Source organism: Orbicella faveolata, unplaced genomic scaffold, assembly GCF_042242905.1.
Source record: "Orbicella faveolata isolate gen_17 unplaced genomic scaffold, um_ofav_v1 contig_35, whole genome shotgun sequence".
Classification (NCBI taxonomy): domain Eukaryota; kingdom Metazoa; phylum Cnidaria; class Anthozoa; order Scleractinia; family Merulinidae; genus Orbicella; species Orbicella faveolata.
In genome coordinates, this window is record NW_028301564.1 from 17,212,162 (window position 1) to 17,233,291 (window position 21,130).

General features: G+C 41.7%; 4 protein-coding genes across 5 annotated transcripts in view; 3 read left to right on the forward strand and 1 right to left on the reverse strand.

Annotated features, from left to right (window-relative positions):
• The window catches only part of LOC110042170 (uncharacterized), a 43,445-nt gene extending 41,485 nt beyond the window's left edge, over positions 1-1,960 (reverse strand). The window contains exons 1-3 of the mRNA XM_089274192.1: positions 1,570-1,960; positions 1,250-1,395; positions 1,050-1,148 (exon numbers count right to left, since the gene is read on the reverse strand). Of these exons, the coding sequence (XP_089130318.1) occupies positions 1,050-1,148; positions 1,250-1,395; positions 1,570-1,786 (462 nt within the window). The 5' untranslated portion in view covers positions 1,787-1,960. The remainder of the gene's footprint in view (positions 1-1,049; positions 1,149-1,249; positions 1,396-1,569) is intronic.
• Positions 1,961-2,212: 252 nt separating this feature from the next.
• LOC110042183 (uncharacterized) lies at positions 2,213-7,994 on the forward strand. Of its 2 annotated transcripts, none has more exons than XM_020747534.2 (4): positions 2,213-2,366; positions 3,046-3,351; positions 4,604-5,081; positions 5,623-7,994. In XM_020747534.2, the coding sequence occupies exons 2-4, from the start codon at positions 3,055-3,057 to the stop codon at positions 5,751-5,753; spliced, it is 906 nt and encodes a 301-aa protein (XP_020603193.1). In that variant the 5' UTR covers positions 2,213-2,366; positions 3,046-3,054; the 3' UTR covers positions 5,754-7,994. The 2 variants fall into 2 exon arrangements, with proteins under 2 accessions (XP_020603193.1, XP_020603201.1); XM_020747542.2 differs by having other exon boundaries at positions 2,213-2,325.
• A 438-nt stretch (positions 7,995-8,432) lies between these two features.
• On the forward strand, positions 8,433-19,397 carry LOC149103542 (uncharacterized). The gene is made up of 4 exons (XM_089272838.1): positions 8,433-8,549; positions 10,464-11,054; positions 11,373-11,579; positions 17,598-19,397. Exons 2-4 carry the CDS (start codon positions 10,467-10,469, stop codon positions 17,994-17,996), a joined length of 1,194 nt encoding a protein of 397 aa, XP_089128964.1. The 5' UTR covers positions 8,433-8,549; positions 10,464-10,466; the 3' UTR covers positions 17,997-19,397.
• Positions 14,485-17,007, forward strand: LOC149103543 (protein CFDP2-like). The gene has a single exon (XM_089272839.1). It carries the CDS (start codon positions 14,485-14,487, stop codon positions 15,196-15,198), a length of 714 nt encoding a protein of 237 aa, XP_089128965.1. The 3' UTR covers positions 15,199-17,007.
• Positions 19,398-21,130: the final 1,733 nt, after the last annotated feature.

Consider the following 21,130-nt stretch of genomic DNA (forward strand, 5'->3'; position numbering starts at 1 on the left):
ATCTCTACCTTGGTCCCCTCATTTCTTTTATTTGCTTAAAGTATCTAATAATGCATTTCCTTGTGCTAAGGAAATGCTCGTCTAATGTTCATTGAATTTTTGTTTTTGTTTCGGGGGGAGGGAATAGCATGATTCAATTCCTGGTACAGGTGACCATCTACAGCAAAGATATCTGTGCCATCACCTATTTTTATTACTGTGCCAACCTGAGAACTATTTGCTGCTGAAACAAAGAATTCTTTTGATTTCCTGTCTGGGACTTTGAATAACAAAACCAGTGTTTGTAAACACATATCTTCCTTACAACCATCTGAAGAACAGAATTTTTTGGAACAAATTAAAATAGAAGGCGTTTCTACAAAATGATTAAACTCTCAAAACATTACATGTTACTCCAAGCTTTCAGTCACAATATAAATGCTTTAGTTAAAACTCCAAATTTGTGACATAATTCGTACTTCTTTCCTTTAGCAGACAATCAACAGGCAGATGTGTGTGATATCGAATTTCACATACATGCGTTACTCTTTTCATCATACCCACACAAAAAAAATTGTATTCCACGGTCGCGAATTGAGAATGAACACATCAAAATTGCCTATCTTATCTCCAGCAGTCGGTATATATTCCTGAATTTTAACGCCAGGCAAAAACTGGAAACGCACAATGCCATTCTTTTCCCAATAAAATCAATAATAACCAGCAAATCTCACGTTTATAACGCGTTGTCCTCGTGTATCACACTACTCCACAATTTATGTAAATCTGTAAAACACCAACAAACTTTCCGCAAAATGTTTCGCATTAGTAGGGACGGCTTATAGCTAGAGGGAAGCTTACTTTAACTTTTACCCTTCGAATTAATAAACCGAGAGAATTTCCTGGAAAAACATCGTACTTAAGAATTACTACATTGATCAAACAAACCATATATTTCACTGCATGGGGGAAATCAGATCAAAGAACTGCACGTAAGTTGAAACACGAAAATGAAACGAGTAATCGTCGTAAAGTTATGTAGAATTCTAAAAATAAAACTAGATACAAACCTCGTCCCGGTCAACGGTGTAAAGGAACGCAAATTTATCTTCAAGTTCTCTGGCATTTCGCCCTTCGTCAGTTCGCATGTGTTGTTTTTTGTCCTGGAACTAAACAAGGCAAAAGACGAGCTAAAGTATTGCAAAGTGATGTAAAAATGACTTCATGGTTTATTTCGGTAGCAGTTAGGGTAAAACATTGAATTCTTTACCTCGCGAGAAAGCTGATCGTTGTGAACAAGCTCTAGCTTTTCGAATTTGAACGTTGCTCCAACCGCAGTGTCTCGATACGACTGTATGACATGTCGAAGTAGTTCCTTCCCCTCTCTCGCATTGAAATTGGAAACTTGAAGAAGTTCTAAAAGGCAGGGCAATTGAAAAATGAGCAGTGATTAACCGAGATAAAACAGAGTAGTTTAAGCTTAGTTTAAGTCTTAATTATGATTATTTGAACTCAACGAACACGACTTGTAAACACATGTTTGCGAAATGTACAGCCAACGTAATCAAAAAGTCACATGAAAGTTCGTACCATTTGCCTGTTTCTTTTTCCGTGGGATGACAAACCCCACTTTCTTGGATAATGCAGCCCGTGGACGCTGCTTTTCTGCATCACCTCCTTGCGAATTCAAACGTACGGCGAGCGGAGTGTCATCTTCGGAAAACTCTGAGCTTGAACCGTCTGGAGCTAAACCTACTCGATCAATGTTTTGACCCTTGTCTGATTTCAACCCCTTCGGAGCAAACATTTTCCTCAAATAATTGCACAACAGTTGACTTGTCCTTAACTTTGCTCCTCATGACTTTTATACGGTCTTGATAAACGACTTTTCGCTAGAAATCACTGCATTCCTCTTGTCCTTCTCTCCGCATCTTATGGCGTTGCGACACGACCGCGTGAGACTGATCAAGTGCTACTCTACTCAAGCGCGGGAATGAAAATTGCGCCCCCACGGGGTAGGTTGAGATGAGTCGACAGCTTCTGATTTTGCCAAAACTACCCTGAAACCTTCTATCCTACAACTGTAAAACAATAGACCTAGACCTATTTATTTTAAAAAAAAAAAATACTTAGGAAATGCTTATAAAGTAACCTAGTTATTTGCCCTGGTTTTTTGACTGAGTATCAATACTGTCCCCACTCTACAGGGTGTTTATTGTTATGTTACTTTGTGACCAGGCCTTGTTGATAATCAGGGCCGGGAAATGGCCCATTGTCGCTTTCAAGAATACACTCGGAAATGATTGAGGAAATAATCGAAGATTTTCCGTTAGCTCAAGTCTTGAGGTGATTGCTGCTTTGCACGGACACTCAAAAAGACACATGATGTAAGAAAGAACTTTGAAGCGTTTCCGCCAACAAGATGCCGCAAGCCGCAACTTTACATGACAATGATGCTAGTCTCGCCTGATCATAGACTTAATAATCAAAGGCGGTATTTTTTCTTGTGAAATGTCCTCCGCTCCTAGGAGGACCGATATGATACCATTAGTATCACATTGGAACACGATATTTTCCTTAATTGACTACAGCAAGACATAAGATTGACAATATTATTGTATCTGTTGTTTTTTTGTTTGTTTCTTTTTGTTTTTGTTTTTTTTTTAATGCATAATGCATATTTAAAAAAAAACAGATACAATTTTATGTTGTTCTGTCCAGTATTTAAGCAGTAGAGTACTTTTTCCGTGTTTACATAGCCTCATCTAAACACAAGGGGGTTGGAAAAATTCAAGACTGTTGAGCAAACCCTAGAATCCATCTCAGGTTTGCATAACTTTCAGCAATTTTCCCAACAGCGCAAGTTTCTAGATGAGGCTATGTTAACACAGAAAAAGTACTCTATTGCTTTTATAAAGTATTTGTAAAAAACGTGCAAATCTAAAACATGACAACCATTTTTACATACTTGTACTCTAATCTAAACACATTTATCGACCAATAAGAATGCATGCAGTATTTCAATCATTTTATAAAGTCTGACATCTATATCTTGTTTTTCTCCAGCTCAATTAAATGATGGACTCGAATGAGTTTCTTTTGCAAGCGATCAGAGATAACAGTCATTCACTAGAATACATAAAGAATTTGCTGGCATGTAAAGAAGTCTCTGTGAACTTTGTTAACCCACACAATCAGCAAACAGCTCTCCATGTTGCAGCAAGACGTGGAGATGTTGAGCTTATAAAATTGCTGGTTTCTTTTGGAGCTCATATCAATGGTGGAACTGTTGATCTTATGACACCTTTGCATGAAGCGTGTCTTGGTGGTTATCCTGAGGTGGTAGATGTCCTGATTGCCGAAGGAGCTAATGTATGTATTATTGCTGTAGAGCCTGGAATTATGGCCAACGCATGCAGCTATCACGGACATGTCAATAATTTAGTTAGCAGCAGTGTATAGTGTGAGATGGCCATATCAGGAGGTTAATCTGTTAGGGCTGTGATGCCAACCTAAAATAATGAAAGTCTTAGATCTTCAATATTGCTTGAAAGTGCTTTTTCACCCCAAAATGCCTTTTTACCCCAAATATGCAAACCAAACACAAGGAAATATTTAAAACAGCTTAGTAAGACTGAACTATAGAATATAGATAAACTATAGATAAACATGACAGAAATATCCCCACCCTTCCCACCCTTCATACAGATAAGAACATCAGTGTTTTTCTTTATATCAAGGAACAAATGCAAAAGTTAGGTAACCAAAAAATATCATACAAGTATTTCACTTAGCAGCATTTCTGACAAACCCATTTTGTAATATGATGTGTAGAGGATCTTGATGTTTGGACATGAGAGTGTCTGATCGAATGACAATATGGTTCCGATAACTTGGAGTGATTGAATCATTGATGAGCTCACTGCCTCTCTGCCTTTCCCACCTTCCCCCCTTTCTCCCCCTCCCTTGCAACATTAATTTGCCATAGTTTTTGCAAACTATCAAAAGGGTCTTATGTCTTTGTTTGAGCCTTGGCGTTTTGGCACAGCATTTTGGCCCATAGGCTATTACTTATTTCCAGTTTCAAAAGCATGAAGTCACAAGGAGAATTTCTACTTCCCCAGGATGGGATGCTAGTCCATTACTGGGTTACTCCCAGCATTGAAGTTATTCATTAATGCCCATAAATACACCTGCACAGAGAGGGGCACTGTTTTAGTTAAGTGTCTTTCCTAAGAACACAACACAATGTGACCCCTGCCAGGGCCTGAACCTGGCCTGCTCAATCTTAAATCCAGCACACTAACCATTAGACCACCAAACCTCCCAATCACAAATTTTACTCATTTATCTTTGTGTAGCATGTGAGTAGGCTAACTGGTCAGGTTCAGGACGAGTAGGGCATCAGCCAAGTGAATGTTCCTGCCGGTATAGTCAGGACTATACCAGGGATTTTGCGACACATCCAGCTGCAATGCAGGCTACCTTTTAAAAGGCTATGCTCCAGAAGAAGATAAAGAACACAACATGTCAGAGTAAAATGGCCCTGCCAACTGTTAGACTGTTGCACTACAGTGAACAAAAGTTAAACCTTACTTTGGTTGTTCTTCATTTATTTTTACAGGTAAATGCACGTAACATAGATGGAAGTACCCCACTGTGTTTTGCATGTGCCAAAGGATCATTAAAGTGTGCTCATCTTTTAATAGAAGCTGGGGCTGAAGTGAATCCTTCATTGACAGTGACCTTCCCACCACTACATGAGGCAGCATTAAATGGACACGTTCACTGCCTAGAAATACTAATGGAGATGGGTGCTGACCTAGAGAAATCGGAGAATCAATTTGGAACAGCTTTGCATGTTGCCTGCCTTCGAGGTTACATGGAATGTGTGAGAATTTTACTTCATGCTGGGGCCAATCCTAATGCCATTAAAAGACACCAAGCTCCTTTACATACTGCAGCTCTGTGCGGATATGAAGATTGCACCTCACTGCTTATAGATTACGGAGCAAATGTTTACCAGAGAAACTTGCAGAGTAAAAGACCTGCAGACTTGGCTACTGATACTGCGTGCAGAAAGATACTTCAGACTAAAGCTGGTATGTAAATAAAACTAGTGAAAAAAGCTTTCAACCTAGTAGCCATAAGTCTGTTTAGTATCTACAAAAAATTCTGAGAGGGGCCCTCTTAACAGCACTGACTGTTTTTTTGTTTTTTTTCAGTTTGTATGTTAAGGTACATTTTAAAGGAAAACTGCAAATAAACAGAAACAACTTCTGCAGAACTTATTTTTGTCTCGGATATGGCTCTCAGCCAGCTGGTTATTTTTCACTAAGCAAGAGAAGGGTTTCCGTTAAATCTATGTCTCGGGGGTTAAAATAAAGTCAAGCCAGATACCCAGAATATGAATTGCGGTTCTTTTAAGGGATATTGTCCACAGTCTTATCTACTTTTATGTAAATAATGAAATTGAATTTCCAGTAATTAATTTTTAGATAATTTGTTTTGTTTAGTAAAATGAACCCAAGGAGTTGGCAGCCTTCAATTTATTCGCTATTTGAATGAACGATTGTAAATGGTTCATTTTGCATGTTGTTTTATTGTGAGCAATATTTACATACTTCTGATCAATTTTACCAGAAACTCCGCCCAGACTACTTCAAAGCTGCCGCCTTCGCATCCGACAGCAACTGGCACGCCCTCCAGCAGACAGGATTCCCTTCCTACCCCTCCCTAGAAGCCTCAAGGATTACCTCAACTACTATCATTGACACGTGGATCAGGACGAACTATATTTGCAACCTCGATCCCAGACTCCCTCTTCTTTGCCTCCCTTGTCGTCAAGGGATGCCACCACATACGTAGCTCTCCAACTGGAGTTTGAGGTTAGACGTTTGCCGTTCGAACTTAAGTCGATTTAGATTGGAGTAAATTAAAGCGAATAGAAATCATCCTGTCAATGCATTGGAAAAACAGTATGTTTTCTAGCATGTGTAGTTTTCTAAAGAAATAAGGCATCATAAAACACACATTCAACTTAAGCCGCCGCCATATGGATTTCATATGATAAACGTTGCCAACGTAGGATCTACAGGAGTTCTGATCAGCCAAAAATATATATATAAAGACAAACAATAGACTGCAAGGCTGATACTGCGTGAAAAACGTTTCGAGACACCAACATGACAAGAACCGATAAAGCAGGATCGCAACAGTGGACAGCTGTTTCATCCTTCTTGGGACTCGTCGCGTGACACTTTATCTTCTTTCGCCCCGAAACACGTGATATGGCAACGCGTGTTTCGGGGCGCAAGTAGTAGTAATCTTTAATGAGGATACCAACATCACAAAAAAGTGGTGATGTTGGTACTTGGTACTTTGAACTCACAAGTGAGTTCAAAGTACGGAACTTGATATAGTGAAGTCCCAATAAGGACGAAACAGCTGTCCACTGTTGAAACAAGGTTGTTTCCTCAAGTGCGTATAGTTTAGGTCTGTTTTTTCATGACAATGAAGACGGTGACGACTTAAAGAGAGTATTTTGAAATGCTCAGCGTTTTCAAATGCAAATGCCTCCTACAGATGGTGAGTTCGTTTCCTTTGACTTTGTAAACAACATGCCGCTGCCGGTGTCATTCAAAAACTCAACTTTCTTGCGCACAATACTAAGAATTGTCTAGCCCATCCCAGAGGACACGGCAGCTCTGAAAGATCTCGGCAAACACAAAGACAAACTCATCACAGCGGCCGACAAAAGCTGAGAGACAGTTGTTTGGCGGACACATACCGACGAGGAGATTGTTGGCGACTACACCAGCTTTTTGGACATCGATTCCCATGGTCAGTTCGTTGTATGTGGAAGATATGATGCCAAAAATGGCAAAGTCCCACTCCCGCCAACAACAACAACAACAACAACAACAAAAATGTTTAGGAAGCTATTTGGTTCTTTATTTCCAAATCATGAGTTATCACCTAACGCTTAAAAGACCGTCATTATTGGATAAAACCTAAAATTCCGACTTGAGTAACCCGGCCCACCCTGTTGTTTCAACGCACATCAAAGAAGCTGTTGGCAAAACACGGGTAACGAGAGACAGGAGTAACGAAGTTACCTCTTTTTTTAGCTAGCACTTGTCAAAAATTAAGGAATGAAATTCGTTTACTTACGATCTATAAAAGACATTAAACACGCTCTCGAATGTTTTGGGTATTTCAACTTCCTCAACAAAAACCCACAAACCTTCATTTTGGGCTGGCGAACAGCTGGCGATCAAAACGTCACATTTCCAAACTGTGCGGCGGATATCTTCATCAGTCATATACAAGTTGATGATCAGCTGAGTGTTCCACTTGTGAAGTTTTAAAATAGCTTAATCAACAGAAGTGCGGTGAAGAATGATGTGAAAAACTAATGACGGGGCATGTTTCCTTTAGGCGGTTAAGTTTCTTTCAAAACAGTCATCAGAGACTAAACCTCCAAAGTTTTACAAAGTCAGTCTCTTGAATTGGTTACTATAGTGATTGTAATCAATGCTGTGATTGGTGGGTTTAGTGGAGAGGACTTAAAATGATTGGCTCATGTAGCTGTCCGATTACAGGTGTCCTATTAGAGCCGACTGTCCGATTACACTGTCCGATTACAACTTTGCAAATTAATTGATAAATTACTAACTAATAATTAACTACATAACATAATAATCATTCATAAAGTATATAAAGTCGTCATACCAACGATTTAAAGGTAATTTAAGCTCTAGTAAAGGTGAGGGCCACGAAAAAGGCAGCATAATAAATGTGCACATAAGTAGAAAAGCTATCGGAGCCGGGGAGCAAGGGGCGGAGGCGGGTTTATTGCTTGAACGACTTCAAGATTTAGCGCTACAGACCACGAGGGCGAGTCACAGCTAGCATCGCTCTTTTACCCTCTTGTGATGCAGGAAAACGAGGCTATGTACTTTTACTGGATAGGGTGTGACAATTACACAATCCTACTTTCTATTGTTATGAAATTGCCTGACTGTCTCGTGATTCTTGCGCAACTCCAAAGTACTGTCTAAGGTAGCAAATGACTGTAATACGAACGCAGCAATCTACCCACCTTTACCCTTGGATGACCTACACATGTCATGTCAATACCCGATACAAATTGAATGTATAAACGAGGAGGTGACATAAAAACTTTTATTTGCATGCAAATAAATTCATTAAAATTGAAAAGATGAACATACCTGGTTCGAGGGGCTGTTTAAACGGGGTAAAATTGTAAGGGGTTTTACAAAGTGGGATTTAGAATGTGGCATATTTTCAAAGTCAAATGGGTCGTATATTTTTCGCAATACGCGCAGTTTTGAAAATTTGGGAATAGTCTCGGATATTCCCCTGGGGAATGGTCGGTCACGTGACGCGTTTAGATCAATCGCGCGCGAGCGAAAATATTTGATGGATTACGTGACATCGGCAGAGAGGTCCATTGTTGTTATAGAGTAGTGTTTATCACGACACTAAATTTGCATATATTAGCACGCAAACAGTCTGCTCACAAACTCGGTGACTCCGATACCCAGGTAAGTTTCATTTTGATTCTGCTCGGGTTGTGTTTGTGTAACTTTTGTGGTCTTTTCACTGAAATCGCATAATCTGTGCGAGACCAAGTTTAGCATCTAGTCGTATTTTGTTCTTTGGAATACGTTAAGACCAAGGAGGCAATCTGTAGTCTCTTGAGCTTTCTGTGTTAGGACCATTTAGAATTCGTTTAGTAAGAAATGACTTTCTCGGCATGTTATACAGTTTGCTTTGTTAATGTTCGAGCATACCTCAAGACGAACCTAAGTATGGCAGCGTTGCTCCTGAAGGCTACCGTCACCTCGCCACCAGGAAGCACCCCCACCAACGCCACGAAATTACAATCTAATAACATTAAACTGAAATTCGTTCTACTTTGTCTAGTTATATGGCTCACACAGCTCTTGTAAGGTTGAAGTTGTTTGATCGTTTAGACGAAGCCTTTTATGAAACTTACGTAAGCTTAAAGGCAAACGCAACAGCGAAGCAACTGAGCAATAACAGCACCGTCAGTTCTCAAAGACATATACATATAGTTGAATTCTAGAAAGCTATGGTTTCTTGCTAGACAACGGAGCACATCTCGTATCACATCAACGACAACATGTTGTCATCGAAATTTGCAAACACACAAGCTAACAAACTTACGAGTCGATTGGCATTGTAGTCGCTCGAACACCTAATGTACCTCGACTACTTTACCCTAGTTTAATTTTCTCTTGATGTTGGTGGCGAGGAGACTTCTCTTGGTGGCGAGTTCGTCGGTGGCGAAATTCTCTGGTGACGAAGTGACCAGATACCCACCTGAAGTATCAGAAACGATTGTTGCTCCCGATGTTTCTAAATTTGGTCAATAAATTTGTTTGTAGCAAATAGTCAAGTACTCGGTTATGGCACTTGAACAGCCAGCAGCTATCGATCCCATCACCGCTGCATAAATCTTACACTGTAAGCAATTTACGATGCTCTATCAAGGTTATATTCTCTGCCAGTATCACCAAGCTTTACAGACTTAAAGTAATGGACAACTATTGTAGTTCTTTAACAGAAACAGCGTAATAGGCGCGAGACGAAGTTTAGCATAGATCCTTTTGTATTTTTTCAGGAATACGCTCATCAAAGGTTTGTTTATGTGGTCAGATAAATGGCTCTAAAAAAATCTAGGTCCTCCGAATCGCACAGCAAACCTAATTCTGTCATTTGGAATTGTCTGAGGAATACAACATTATTAAACAACGATAACAGTCCTAGGTCTCGTCTTGTTTATTTTCTTCACCAGCTCTCACGTGTGTGACCCAAAGGCGAGCCCGCTAACAGGCTATCTTTAAGGCCGATACGCGCGAGGGATTTTGCTCCAGGAGCATGCTCCAGGGTCAATTTGCACGACTAGTACACACTGGGGAGCATAGTGTGGGAGCTTGCTCCATATTATGGTACACACGAGGGAGTGTTTTCAAGTTTTGCCCCGGGATCTTGTTCCCAAATATTTAACCGGTTTAATGTTGTGGAGCATTTTGCAGGGTGGAAATTCTGCTCCCGAGAATGAATTGCGCCCATGAAATCGTTGGTACACACTGAGGAACTTTGCTCCCGGAGCGTGCCCCTGGAGCAAAACCCCTCGTGTGTATCGACCATAAATCACGAGTGCGCGCTAAGAAGAAATGTAAGCAAGCATAAGGCTTGGCACCGGTTGTGTTAACTTCACCTACAGGTTTCTCTCTTAAATGGTCGGTGGACCCCCTCCTTTCATTTCATGGATCCCTTCCTAAGTTACCGATTTTCTCCATTTTGACAACAAACAGCAACAATCTTAAATCTATAACAATAACATTTCATTTTCATGGAATTGAGCTTGTTCAAAATATGAATGGTTGTTCTTTGAACGCAATTCCTATATCATTTATCTCCCTTAACAGGATATGGCAGCTCGACTTCTGCAGCTTCGCGCGTCTTTCTCGAGACTTCCTAAGTGTAATATTCCCAGAACCAGAAAGGCCTATGTCAAAAATATTATTTGCAGTTATTCAGCCCAGCAAAGTCAGGAAAATCCAACAGCAAGGAGCATTTTTCAGCCACTATCCAGAGAGGAGCTGGTCACTAAATTCAAGTCGAGGCTGAAGGACAGGCCGTTCACTGCTGGTTCAACGGGTGAAGGTTTCCCAGAATTCCTGGCAGAACCAAGAGAGTCATTCCCACATGGCGTGCGAGTTATTAATCCGCACCGGTCCTCCCTCTTCGAATTGACATCAAAATGTATGGGGTACGTAGAGGAAAACCACGCACAACATCCCGCCATTTTGTTCCGCGGTCTTCCAGCTGAAACTGCACAGGACTTTTCAACTATTGCAAGGGCAATTCCTTGGAAAGGAATGACTTACGAAGGTGGTGCATCGTTCCGACAAAAAATTGACAAAAGTGTAGGAACTTACACCGCTAACGATGATCCTGATGATGTGGCTATAGATCCTCATAACGAAATGTCATTCACCGAGGTTTACCCCTCCAAGGTAAGCAGTTCAATAAAGTGTAGAAAAGACGAATGTAAAATGCCAGAGGTCCTGACCGATTCATTATCCCTAGGAACAAAACAGAAGGCTTTTTAATGAGTAAGAATCCCAAAGAAAGCAGCATAACTACATTATCCTTCCGTTAGTCGTGTTATACCCAATAGATAAAGCGAAAGCTTTATACTCTTTTGTTAATTAAACATGAACTTATAAGACGTGGTGGGGGTAGGGGTGGGGGGTATAATGTCAGCAATTGCAAATGATTTTAATTTTTAGTCAGCTTTTAACTAATTGTGACCACTCTCTCTTCCCCTGCAGGTTTTCTTTTTCTGCCTGAAGGAACCCGCAGATGGCTGTGGCGGAGAAACAAGTTTGGTTAAAAACAGTGAACTCCTCTCCAAACTGGACCCCGAAGTTGTGCGAAAGTTTGAAGAGAGACAAGTGCGCTACGTCAGATACCTGCCAGACAAATCCAATAAAAAGTACATGAGCTGGCAACACGTTTATGACACGGACGACAGAGAGGTAAGCAGGTACATCTCAGTTTCGCGCTTATCTCCCAGGACCCGGACCCTTCACTGGTTATCTTCCTGCAGGTAGTGGAACCTTAGAAAAGGTAGCATTCTTCATACATTCATGCTATTTTGCCTCCACTACACATCCGAACACATATTGTGATTACATTGGGTGTGTTGACTAGCCAAGCCGCTATGAAATTTATTCAAGGATTCGCAAACTGTGAGTGAAGTGTGAAAAATAAGTGCATTTTGGATATTTAGCCTCCTTTGTCAACTCCTCGCTCGCTCTGCCTCAGGGCATTGTTCAGTGTCACTCATATCAAACTTTATGTTTAATCTTTGGTGGACAATGGCTCTGGGATTAACTTGCTTTTGTGGGCATTTTTATTGTTTGCAGCTTTGAGGCTCTCTTGTTACTAGAGCAAAAGTTTGAAAGGACCGACACGTAGCAAATTTGCGAGCGCGAGATTCAGAATCTTCGTTGGCCACCAGATGTTGACAATATCACCCTTCTCGGGGTGGGGTGAGGGAAATTTCGCTCAGAACAACGACAATTTTACCAGGGGTACGGAAGGGAAAATTTGCTTCATGACGCGCGGGCTGTCGAAGTTTCGATATATATACAATGGCTCTGGGATCAACTTGCTTTTGTGGGCATTTTTATTGTTTGCAGCTTTGAGGCTCTTTTGTTTCTAGAACAAAAGTTTGAAAGAACCGACGCGTAGCAAATTTGCGAGCGCGAGATTCAAAATCTTCGTTGACAACCAGATGTTGACAATATCACCCTTCTCGGGATAGGGTAAGGGAAATTTCGCTCAGAACAACGACAATTTTACCGGGGGTACGGAAGGGAAAATTTGCTTCTTGCTTTTGTGGGCATTTTTATTGTTTGCAGCTTTGAGGCTCTTTTGTTTCTAGAACAAAAGTTTGAAAGAACCGACGCGTAGCAAATTTGCGAGCGCGAGATTCAAAATCTTCATTGACAACCAGATGTTGACAATATCACCCTTCTCGGGATAGGGTAAGGGAAATTTCGCTCAGAACAACGACAATTTTACCGGGGGTACGGAAGGGAAAATTTGCTTCTTGCTTTTGTGGGCATTTTTATTGTTTGCAGCTTTGAGGCTCTTTTGTTTCTAGAACAAAAGTTTGAAAGAACCGACGCGTAGCAAATTTGCGAGCGCGAGATTCAAAATCTTTGTTGACGACCAGATGTTGGCAATATCACCCTTCTCGGGGTGGGGTTAGGGAAATTTCGCTCAGAACAACGACAATTTTACCGGGGCTACGGAAGAGAAAATTTGCTTCATGACGCGCGGGCTGTCGAAGTTTCAATATATTTCCCTTCTTCGCGCAAATAACAAAAAGCTTATTGTCTTAAAAAATTTAAACCATAACAATAGGCAAAGTTTGATATGTTTCATATCCCTTCTCTAGCCCTGACTCGACTCGCTCTACTTCACGGTATAATTCAGTACTATTTCGCTTTCTTTCTCTAGCCCTGGCCCGCTCTCTTTGCAATCTCGGCTTCTTCTTTGCTGGTTAATTCTTGCTCTCAGACGTTCTCTTTCACGTTCTGCTTTAGTTAAACCCTATCTTGAAAACGTTTTATCAACTTAACTCCGCTATCGTTTGTTAACACAGCAATAGAAATGAGTTTACATCTCTTAAATCCCGCCCAGCAAAGATGGCATCCGTGAGCTTCCCCGTTCGGGATACTTTGAGACTCCCCTCCCCTTCCCCCTTCCCCAGAGTCTGTACGGACGGACGCTTGCTCGTTTCCACGATCGTTCCCTTGTGCGGTGAGGTCACAATCAAATGTTCTCGGTTTGATGGTTAAACCGTACCAAAAATCCGTACCAGTGGTGATCCGCCAGTACGATTCGTACGCTCCAGCTCCGCTACTAACTCAGGATTGTCACAAATTACATGTCGTATCGATCTTTTATAGCTTTTGCTCTGGACAGATTTTAAGCTTCATCGTTCCTTCATCGTTCCTTCATCGTTCCTTCATCGTTCCTTCATCGTTCCTTCATCCTTCCTCCAGACGTTCTTATTCGTCTCTGTGTTCATTTCAAGGTCCATAGGCCGGCAAATCAAGCACCCTTTTCAATCCAGTCTCTTCAAGTTGAATGAGCTCAGAGTCTGTATCACTTGCCAAAGCTTGCAGCAATACGACTTCTGCTAGCACGTGACAATTTTCGGAATACCATGGAGTGTTCAAGTTATATATGTTATTCGCCGGCTGGGAGGTCTGTATAGTGAAAAACTGTGACCGAGGTCTTGAAAATGCTGCCCGAGGCCGCAGGCCGAGGACACTATTTTCAAGCCCGATGCTATCAGTCGTTGCGAATCAGTCAAAATCAGACTTTCTATCGTAAATTGAGTAGCAGAAAGCGAGGAAATCCGTTAAGTGTATTCCACAGAAATTCTGTTAAAGACAGCAACGATCAGAGAGGTAAACTCCACTGCAATTGACTTTTTTTTTTTGCGGCGAGAGAAACACAGGATTACGCGCCATTACAGCGCCGAGCTACAAACAACCAAACAAACTCTGACAACTTCAAAATACTCAATTGAATTTACTTACAGTGACTCTCCTTGCCATTTAAAAGGAAATAGAGATAAACCTGGTTGATTAATCGTCGATGGAAATGTAAAAAGCAAAGGTTGACGATTACCGCTAGTTCACTCACGAAAATTAACCAACACGACAAAATCACCGGCGCTGTTTCCCCCGTTACCGTGACCGTGCGTGGTCAGAGATAGGAAACTCCGGACCGCGCTAAGAACCATTGAGATTGCGTGGTTGGTTACCGTGTCCTCTTGGGAAAAAATAAAACTTTTTTATTGGATAATTAGACATGATTAGAATTGGTAACTCGCGAGGGTTTCGACAATAGCCGTTATGCATGAAGACATCAGACCTGCCCAGACAAGCAAATTCAAACCACCAAGCCTCGCTTTATTTTTTTACAGCCAGAATTAACGCTAAAATTCAAAAGATCACAATCATACAGTGCTATGCTTGCACGAACAACGCTGAGCCATATGAGAAAGAGGAATTTTACAACAAACTGCAGGCTGTGGTCGATAAGGCTCCGAATAGAGATATCCTCATCGTAATGGGCGACTTTAATGCAAAGGTTGGACGGAATAATGCTAGCATTGAGAGGATTATGGGAAAGGAAGGACTTGGAGATGTGAATGAAAATGGCGAAGAGTTGGTGGATTTTTGTGCATTGAACGGTCTAAGTATTGGTGGAACTCTCTTTCCCCATAAGAGGGTACATAAAGCGACCTGGATATGCCCAGATAGAATGACTGAAAACCAAATCGATCATATTCTTATAAGTCAGCGATGGAGGACTTCACTGCAGGATGTGCGCGTAAAAAGGGGAGCTACTATTGGTTCTGACCATCACCTTGTGGTGGCCTCTCTGAAGATCAAGCTGGCTGCAAGAAAGCCGTTCGTCAATACAAGATGGAAATTTGACGTCATGAAATTGAGAGACCCTGACACAAAACAGGCCTTTCAAATTGAGTTGCAAAACCGGTTTGAATCCCTTTTCCTTCAAGAAGAAGAAGGAGAAAAAGTAAGAAATCCAGGTGGGGGATGGAGATGAATGGGCCCAAGATACTGACATCAATGCACAATGGGAGAAAACCAAGAAGATACTTGTTGATACATGCGGGAGTGTTCTCGGACGTATGAAAAGGATTCGGAAGGAGTGGCTGTCTGACGAGACATACAGGATGGTTGAAGAAAGACGAAAGGCCAAGCAGATACTGAATGACGCTCGAACGAGACAAGGGAAACGTGAAGCAATCAGATACTACAATGAAAAGAATAGAGAGGTTAAGAAATCTTGCCGAAGAGACAAAAGGGATTTAATTGAGAGCATTGCACGAGAAGCAGAAGACGCGGCTAAGAACAATGATCTAAGAACACTATATATGACAACACGAAAACTTAGCGGGATAAGATGCAATCAGAATCGCCCAATTAGAAGTGAAGATGGAACTCTCTTGACGAAAATGGAAGATCAGCTCCAGCGATGGAAGAGGCATTTTGAATCCGTATTGAATAGACCAGCCCCAAGCCAATTACCAGATCCCCTGCCTGCAGATGTTCCCCTGAACATCGGCACAGGACCTGTTTCCAAAGGAGAAATGAGATCAGCCCTCACTCAACTAAAGAATGCCAAAGCTCCAGGGGTAGATAACATCCCTCCTGAAGCATTGAAGGAGGGAGGTCCTTGTACTGTGGAGGCACTGCATAGAATGTTAAACTTCGCCTGGGAGAAAGAAGCGATTCCAGATGACTGGAAGAGAGGTCTTCTAGTAAAGCTGACAAAGAAAGGGGACCTTAGTCGGTGCGGTAACTGGAGGGGAATAATGTTGCTCTCGATACCCAGCAAAGTCTTAACCCGGGTCATATTGAACCGAATGAGGTTGGCGGTTGATGAAGTCCTGAGAGATGAGCAGACGGGATTTAGGAAGGATCGCTCCTGTACCGATCAAATTGCCACTTTGAGGATTATTGTAGAGCAATCAATCGAGTGGTCATTCCCCCCTGTACTTGCTATTCGTGGATTTTGAGAAAGCCTTCGATTCTTTGGATAGGGAGGCTATGTGGAGGATTCTTCGTCATTATGGCATACCCGACAAAATCATCAATATGCTCAAGGTTCAGTGTCAGGGCTTTACTTACCAAGTGCTTCATGGAGGAACTATGACCAGCCCCATCGAGGTCAAGACCGGTGTGAGACAGGGGTGTCTTCTTTCGCCGTTGTTATTCCTCATGGTACTTGATTGGGTGTCGAAGAATGCATATGAGCGTAAACGTTTGGGACTCCAATGGACACTGACCCAACGCCTAGACGACTTGGCCTATGCTGACGACCTTTGCTTACTAACACACCGACTAGTTGATATGAAAGAGAAGGGAGAAAGATTACAAGAGACTGGTGGGCAGGTTGGACTCAAAATCAACATCCAGAAAACAAAGGAGATGCGAATTGGCGTGAGGCAACAAGAATCGTTGGAACTCCATGGGGAACGTGTTGAAAGAGTGTCTGAGTTCACGTATTTGGGAAGCATCATTAGTGAAACTGGCGGAACTGATGAGGACATAACAGCCAGGATCAGGAAAACGCAATCGACATTCTCAATGCTTATGCCTGTGTGGAAGGAAAAAATGTATCAGATTGCAAACGAAGCTCAGGATTTTCAATACAAACGTGCAGTCTGTCCTTCTGTATGGTTCGAAAACATGGAGATCGACAAAACTACTGACTAAGAAATTGCAAACCTTTATCAACAAGTGTTTAAGGAAGATCCCGAACATCCGCTGGCCAGAGGTCATTTCAAATGAAGAACTATGGGAAAGGACACAACAAATACGTATAGAAGAAAGCATTATGAGAAGAAAATGGAAATGGATCGGGCATACGCTACGGAAGCCTGAGAATAACATCACCCGTTGCGCCCTCGAGTGGAACCCTCAGGGGTCTAGAAGAAGAGGTCGCGCTAAGCAATCCTGGAGGCGAAGTGTGATAGCCGAGCTCGCCAAGAATAAGTTCACGTGGATAAAGGCAAAGCGAACTGCCAGTAATAGAGTTAGGTGGAGATCCATGGTTGACGCCCGATGCTCCCCTTTGGAAGCGAAGATGGCCTAATCTAATCTAATCTAAGCCTCGCTTTGAAAATTTTATCGTGCACAAATTCCCAAAATAGCAAAGATAAAAAGAATTCCCTCATGGAAACAACACGAAGGTGCCAGAGGTTTGAGAAAATTTCGTGCAAGCGAGGCTTGGTGGTGAAGTTTGGGTATGTGACGTAATCATGCTTAAGAGCTATTGCTAGTTGGGATTTTTAACCATCGCTAGTAGGTTTAATATTTGTTCAGTCTGCTGGAGTGGCATGTCTAAAAATTAGCTAGCATATTGTAGCTCGAAGCCAAGTGTATTTACCACAATAATAAAAACTTTATGATTATTCTTTTTTATTCCTCTCTGAAAAGGTCGTGGAAAAAAGAGTGAAAGAGCAAGGCAGCGAAGTCACATGGGATCCCAGCGGGGATTTATACTTTTGGCATAACAGGCCCCCCTGTATTCAACACCCGGAGACAGGAGAGAAAATCTGGTTCAACCAGGTAACTCTTCATAATTGTTTGTACGGCCGGCTACTTCCGGGGGGGACTGAGATTCCCGATCACAAACAGCCTTGTCACACTTATTATGGGGATGGCACCGATATCGAGCCTGCAGTACTACAGCACATACTGGCTACCTCGTGGACATGCGCAGTAGGGTTTAAATGGAAGAAAGGCGATTTGTTGGTGTTGGATAACTTGGCTGTTCAGCACGGCAGACTGGGATTCAAAGGGGAGAGAAAACTTTTAGTTTACTTGACCGCATAGTGAGCAAATAACAGAAAAGGAACCTTGTTGATATTGAAATAGTAGTAGTAATCAAATAGCAACTTTATTAGTCACTCCATTAATAATGGTTTTAGCTTTAGAGAAACAAAGGGCCGCGTGAGGCCTGGCGAGTAGTGCATGCTTAAGTAAACGGGTATCTCGTTTTACACTGTAGTATACCATGAAATATCGCAGAAATGACTTGATTTTCTGTAACTTCAACACATGGTTTTTTTGGTGCGATAAAACAGGATGTAGAGATATACAGCAAGCCTTCCGATTGATTGTCTATGATGTCCATGACATAGGATAATCTTTAATTGTAATAATTGAGTTCTTTGGGGTATTGTCGCATTCCAAACCTTTAATGCGCTGACAAATTTAGAAGTTAAGACGGAAAAAATCTGAAAAGTTGAAGAGTGTTTTAAATAGGTTTCGACGTAGCGAATTCGTGTTTGTCAGATGTTGCTGTAGATACTACGGGGATTTGAAGATTTGAAGAGCACGGTGAACAAACTGTTGAATGGTCTGGAAACAGAGAAGCCAAATAGCTCGGGGATTGTCCACCGAGAATATCGCTTGTTTAATTCTTTCATTGATGCATTTTCATCGATAAGATTCTACATCTAGATTTACAGAAGCAAAGAATGTATTCCAGCTATTGAAAATTTTAAGCCTTTTTTTCTAACAATATAAAAACGAAATTGAGTCTTTCTCTCTTTACACACTTTCCTAGTTGCCGTATCATAAATCACTGTAGCCATCCCGCTCCTTCCGCTCCAAGATTTTAGGCTTCCCTAATATTGTTATGTGCGCGAGTATAAATTTTGTATTCTTATTTTTTTTTTTCGCTGTTTTGAGTTTAATATAAGTATCCCGTATTGTAAGTAACTTAAACTTGTGACGAACTTATTTTTGTCTCAGATATGGCTCTCAGCCAGCTGGTCATTATTCACTAAACAAGAAAAGGGTTTCCATTAAATCTATATCTAAGGGGTTAAAATAGACTGAAACCTGATACCCAGAATACAGATTCGGGTACCTTAAAGGAATGTTGTCCACAGTCTCATCTACTTTTATGTAGGACCCCCTCCCAGCCGCCACACCCCAATCCCCGAAATTTCAAGTTTCACAATAGGTCATATTCATTTCCTCAGCATTGGACTGGAACTAGCTTGAAATGGAGGCTCACACGGGGGGATATTAAAAAGAGATTAATGCCTTTTGCCTTTGAAAAGACTCCCCGCATTAGCCTCAGTTGCAAGCTAGTTCCAGTCCAGTACCGGGAATACGAATATGGTCTATTCGAAGTGAATAATGAAATTGAATTTCCAGTAATTAATTCTTAGATAATTTGTTTTGTTTAGTAAAATGAGCCAAAGGATTTGGCTGTCTTCAATTTATTCAATTCGTTACTTGAATGAACGATTGTAAATGTTTCGTTTTTCATGTTCCTTTATTGTGATCAATATTTACAGACTTCTGATTAATTTTACCAGAAACTCCGCCCAGACTGCTTCAAAGCTGCCGCCTTCGCATCCGACAGCAACTGGCACGTCCTCCAGCAGACAAGATTCCCTTCCTACCCTTCCCTAGAAACCTCAAGGATTATCTCCACTACTACCATTGACACGTAGATCAGGACAAACTATATTTGCAGCCTCGATCCCAGACTCCCTCTTCTTTGCCTCCCTTGTCGTCAAGGGATGCCACCACATACGCAGCTCTTTTTCGCGCCAAGATTTAGCGCTTATACGCAGGGCGGTGAAACAGGCAGTCCGCTCTTGGGCCAATGTCTGACGCGGACAAAGACTAGCACGAGCGCTCCTTCCGCGCTTCCGCTGCGTTTAATGGCTCCCGGAAATCTCCTCTCGACGAACCGGAAATCAACACCAACTTGACAAGAACCGATGAAGCAGGATCGCAACAGTGGACAGCTGTTTCGTCCTTATTGGGACTCGTCGCATGACACTTTGTCTCCTTGCGCCCCGAAATACGTGATGTGGCAACGCGTGTTTCGGGGCGCAAGTGAGTTGAAAGAACGGAACTTGATATAGTGAATTCCCAATAAGGACGAAACAGCTGTCCACTGTTGCGATCCTGCTTTATCGGTTCTTGTCATGTTGGTGTCTCGAACGTCTTTCACGTAGTATCAGCCTTGCAGTCTATTGTTTGTCTTTATATTGGATTTCCATTTTTCCACAGTGCCTTTCTACAGACAACAGCAAAAGGCTGGGAAATTGCTTATTTGCCTAAAAATTACAACCACAATTAGAAAAAGGCTTACTTTATTCGATTTCAACCTTTGTACGTAGCATGAAATAAAATTTAAGGCAATAAAGCTTGAGGTAAATGACCTACGTGAAAACTGACCTACCCCTTGACGTTCAAAAACGCGAGTCGAAACCTCAAACGTGACGTCTGGCTCTGGTCATGTGACCCCTAGCGGTTCGCCGTTTGCGGGAAAATTATCAAAGATTCCCCTTAGGAAAATCAGCGGTGTAACGATAGGAAACATTGCAAACACTGGTAAAACCCGTGGGAAATAAGTTATATGGAGCACCATTTGCTTGAGGCAAGGAATTCCCGCAACTGGTACCTGTTTCCAAGTGCCCAAGTATCAAATTTATTGAGGTTTCTGTGGGCTTCGATGTGGAAACAGACTTGATTCCAGCAGCATTTTAGTTATTGGGGTTGTAATCGGCGATGTACTTGAAAAAGTGGCGTAACAAGGTTGTTTCTTCAAGTGTGTATAGTTTATGTCTATTTTTTTTCTGACAATGAAGACGGTGACGACTTAAAGAGGGTATTTTTGAAATGCTCAGCGTTTTCAAATGCAAACGTCTCCTACAGATGGTGAGTTCGTTTCCTTTAACTTTGAAAAAAATGCCGCTATGTCATTCAAAAACTCAACTTTCTTGCGCACAATACTAACTAATGAATTGTCTAGCCCATCCCAGAAGGCGGGGCAACTCTGAAAGATCTCGGCAAACACAAAGAAAAACTCATCAAAGCGGCCGCCAAAAGCTGAGAGACAAATGTTTGGCGGACATGTATCGACGAGGAGCTTGTTGGCGACTACACCAGCTTTTTGGACATCGATTCCCATAGTCAATTCGTTATATGTGGTAGAT

Excerpts from the sequence above, each read along its gene's own strand:
- LOC149103543 (XM_089272839.1), top strand. The coding sequence starts at position 14,485 with ATGAAGACATCAGACCTGCCCAGACAAGCAAATTCAAACCACCAAGCC.
- LOC110042183 (XM_020747534.2), top strand. The coding sequence starts at position 3,055 with ATGATGGACTCGAATGAGTTTCTTTTGCAAGCGATCAGAGATAACAGT. Across the intron at positions 3,352-4,603 it reads TGATTGCCGAAGGAGCTAAT|GTAAATGCACGTAACATAGA; the intron begins GTATGTATTATT and ends TTATTTTTACAG. Across the intron at positions 5,082-5,622 it reads GATACTTCAGACTAAAGCTG|AAACTCCGCCCAGACTACTT; the intron begins GTATGTAAATAA and ends CAATTTTACCAG.
- LOC149103542 (XM_089272838.1), top strand. The coding sequence starts at position 10,467 with ATGGCAGCTCGACTTCTGCAGCTTCGCGCGTCTTTCTCGAGACTTCCT. Across the intron at positions 11,055-11,372 it reads CCGAGGTTTACCCCTCCAAG|GTTTTCTTTTTCTGCCTGAA; the intron begins GTAAGCAGTTCA and ends CTTCCCCTGCAG. Across the intron at positions 11,580-17,597 it reads ATGACACGGACGACAGAGAG|GTCGTGGAAAAAAGAGTGAA; the intron begins GTAAGCAGGTAC and ends CTCTCTGAAAAG.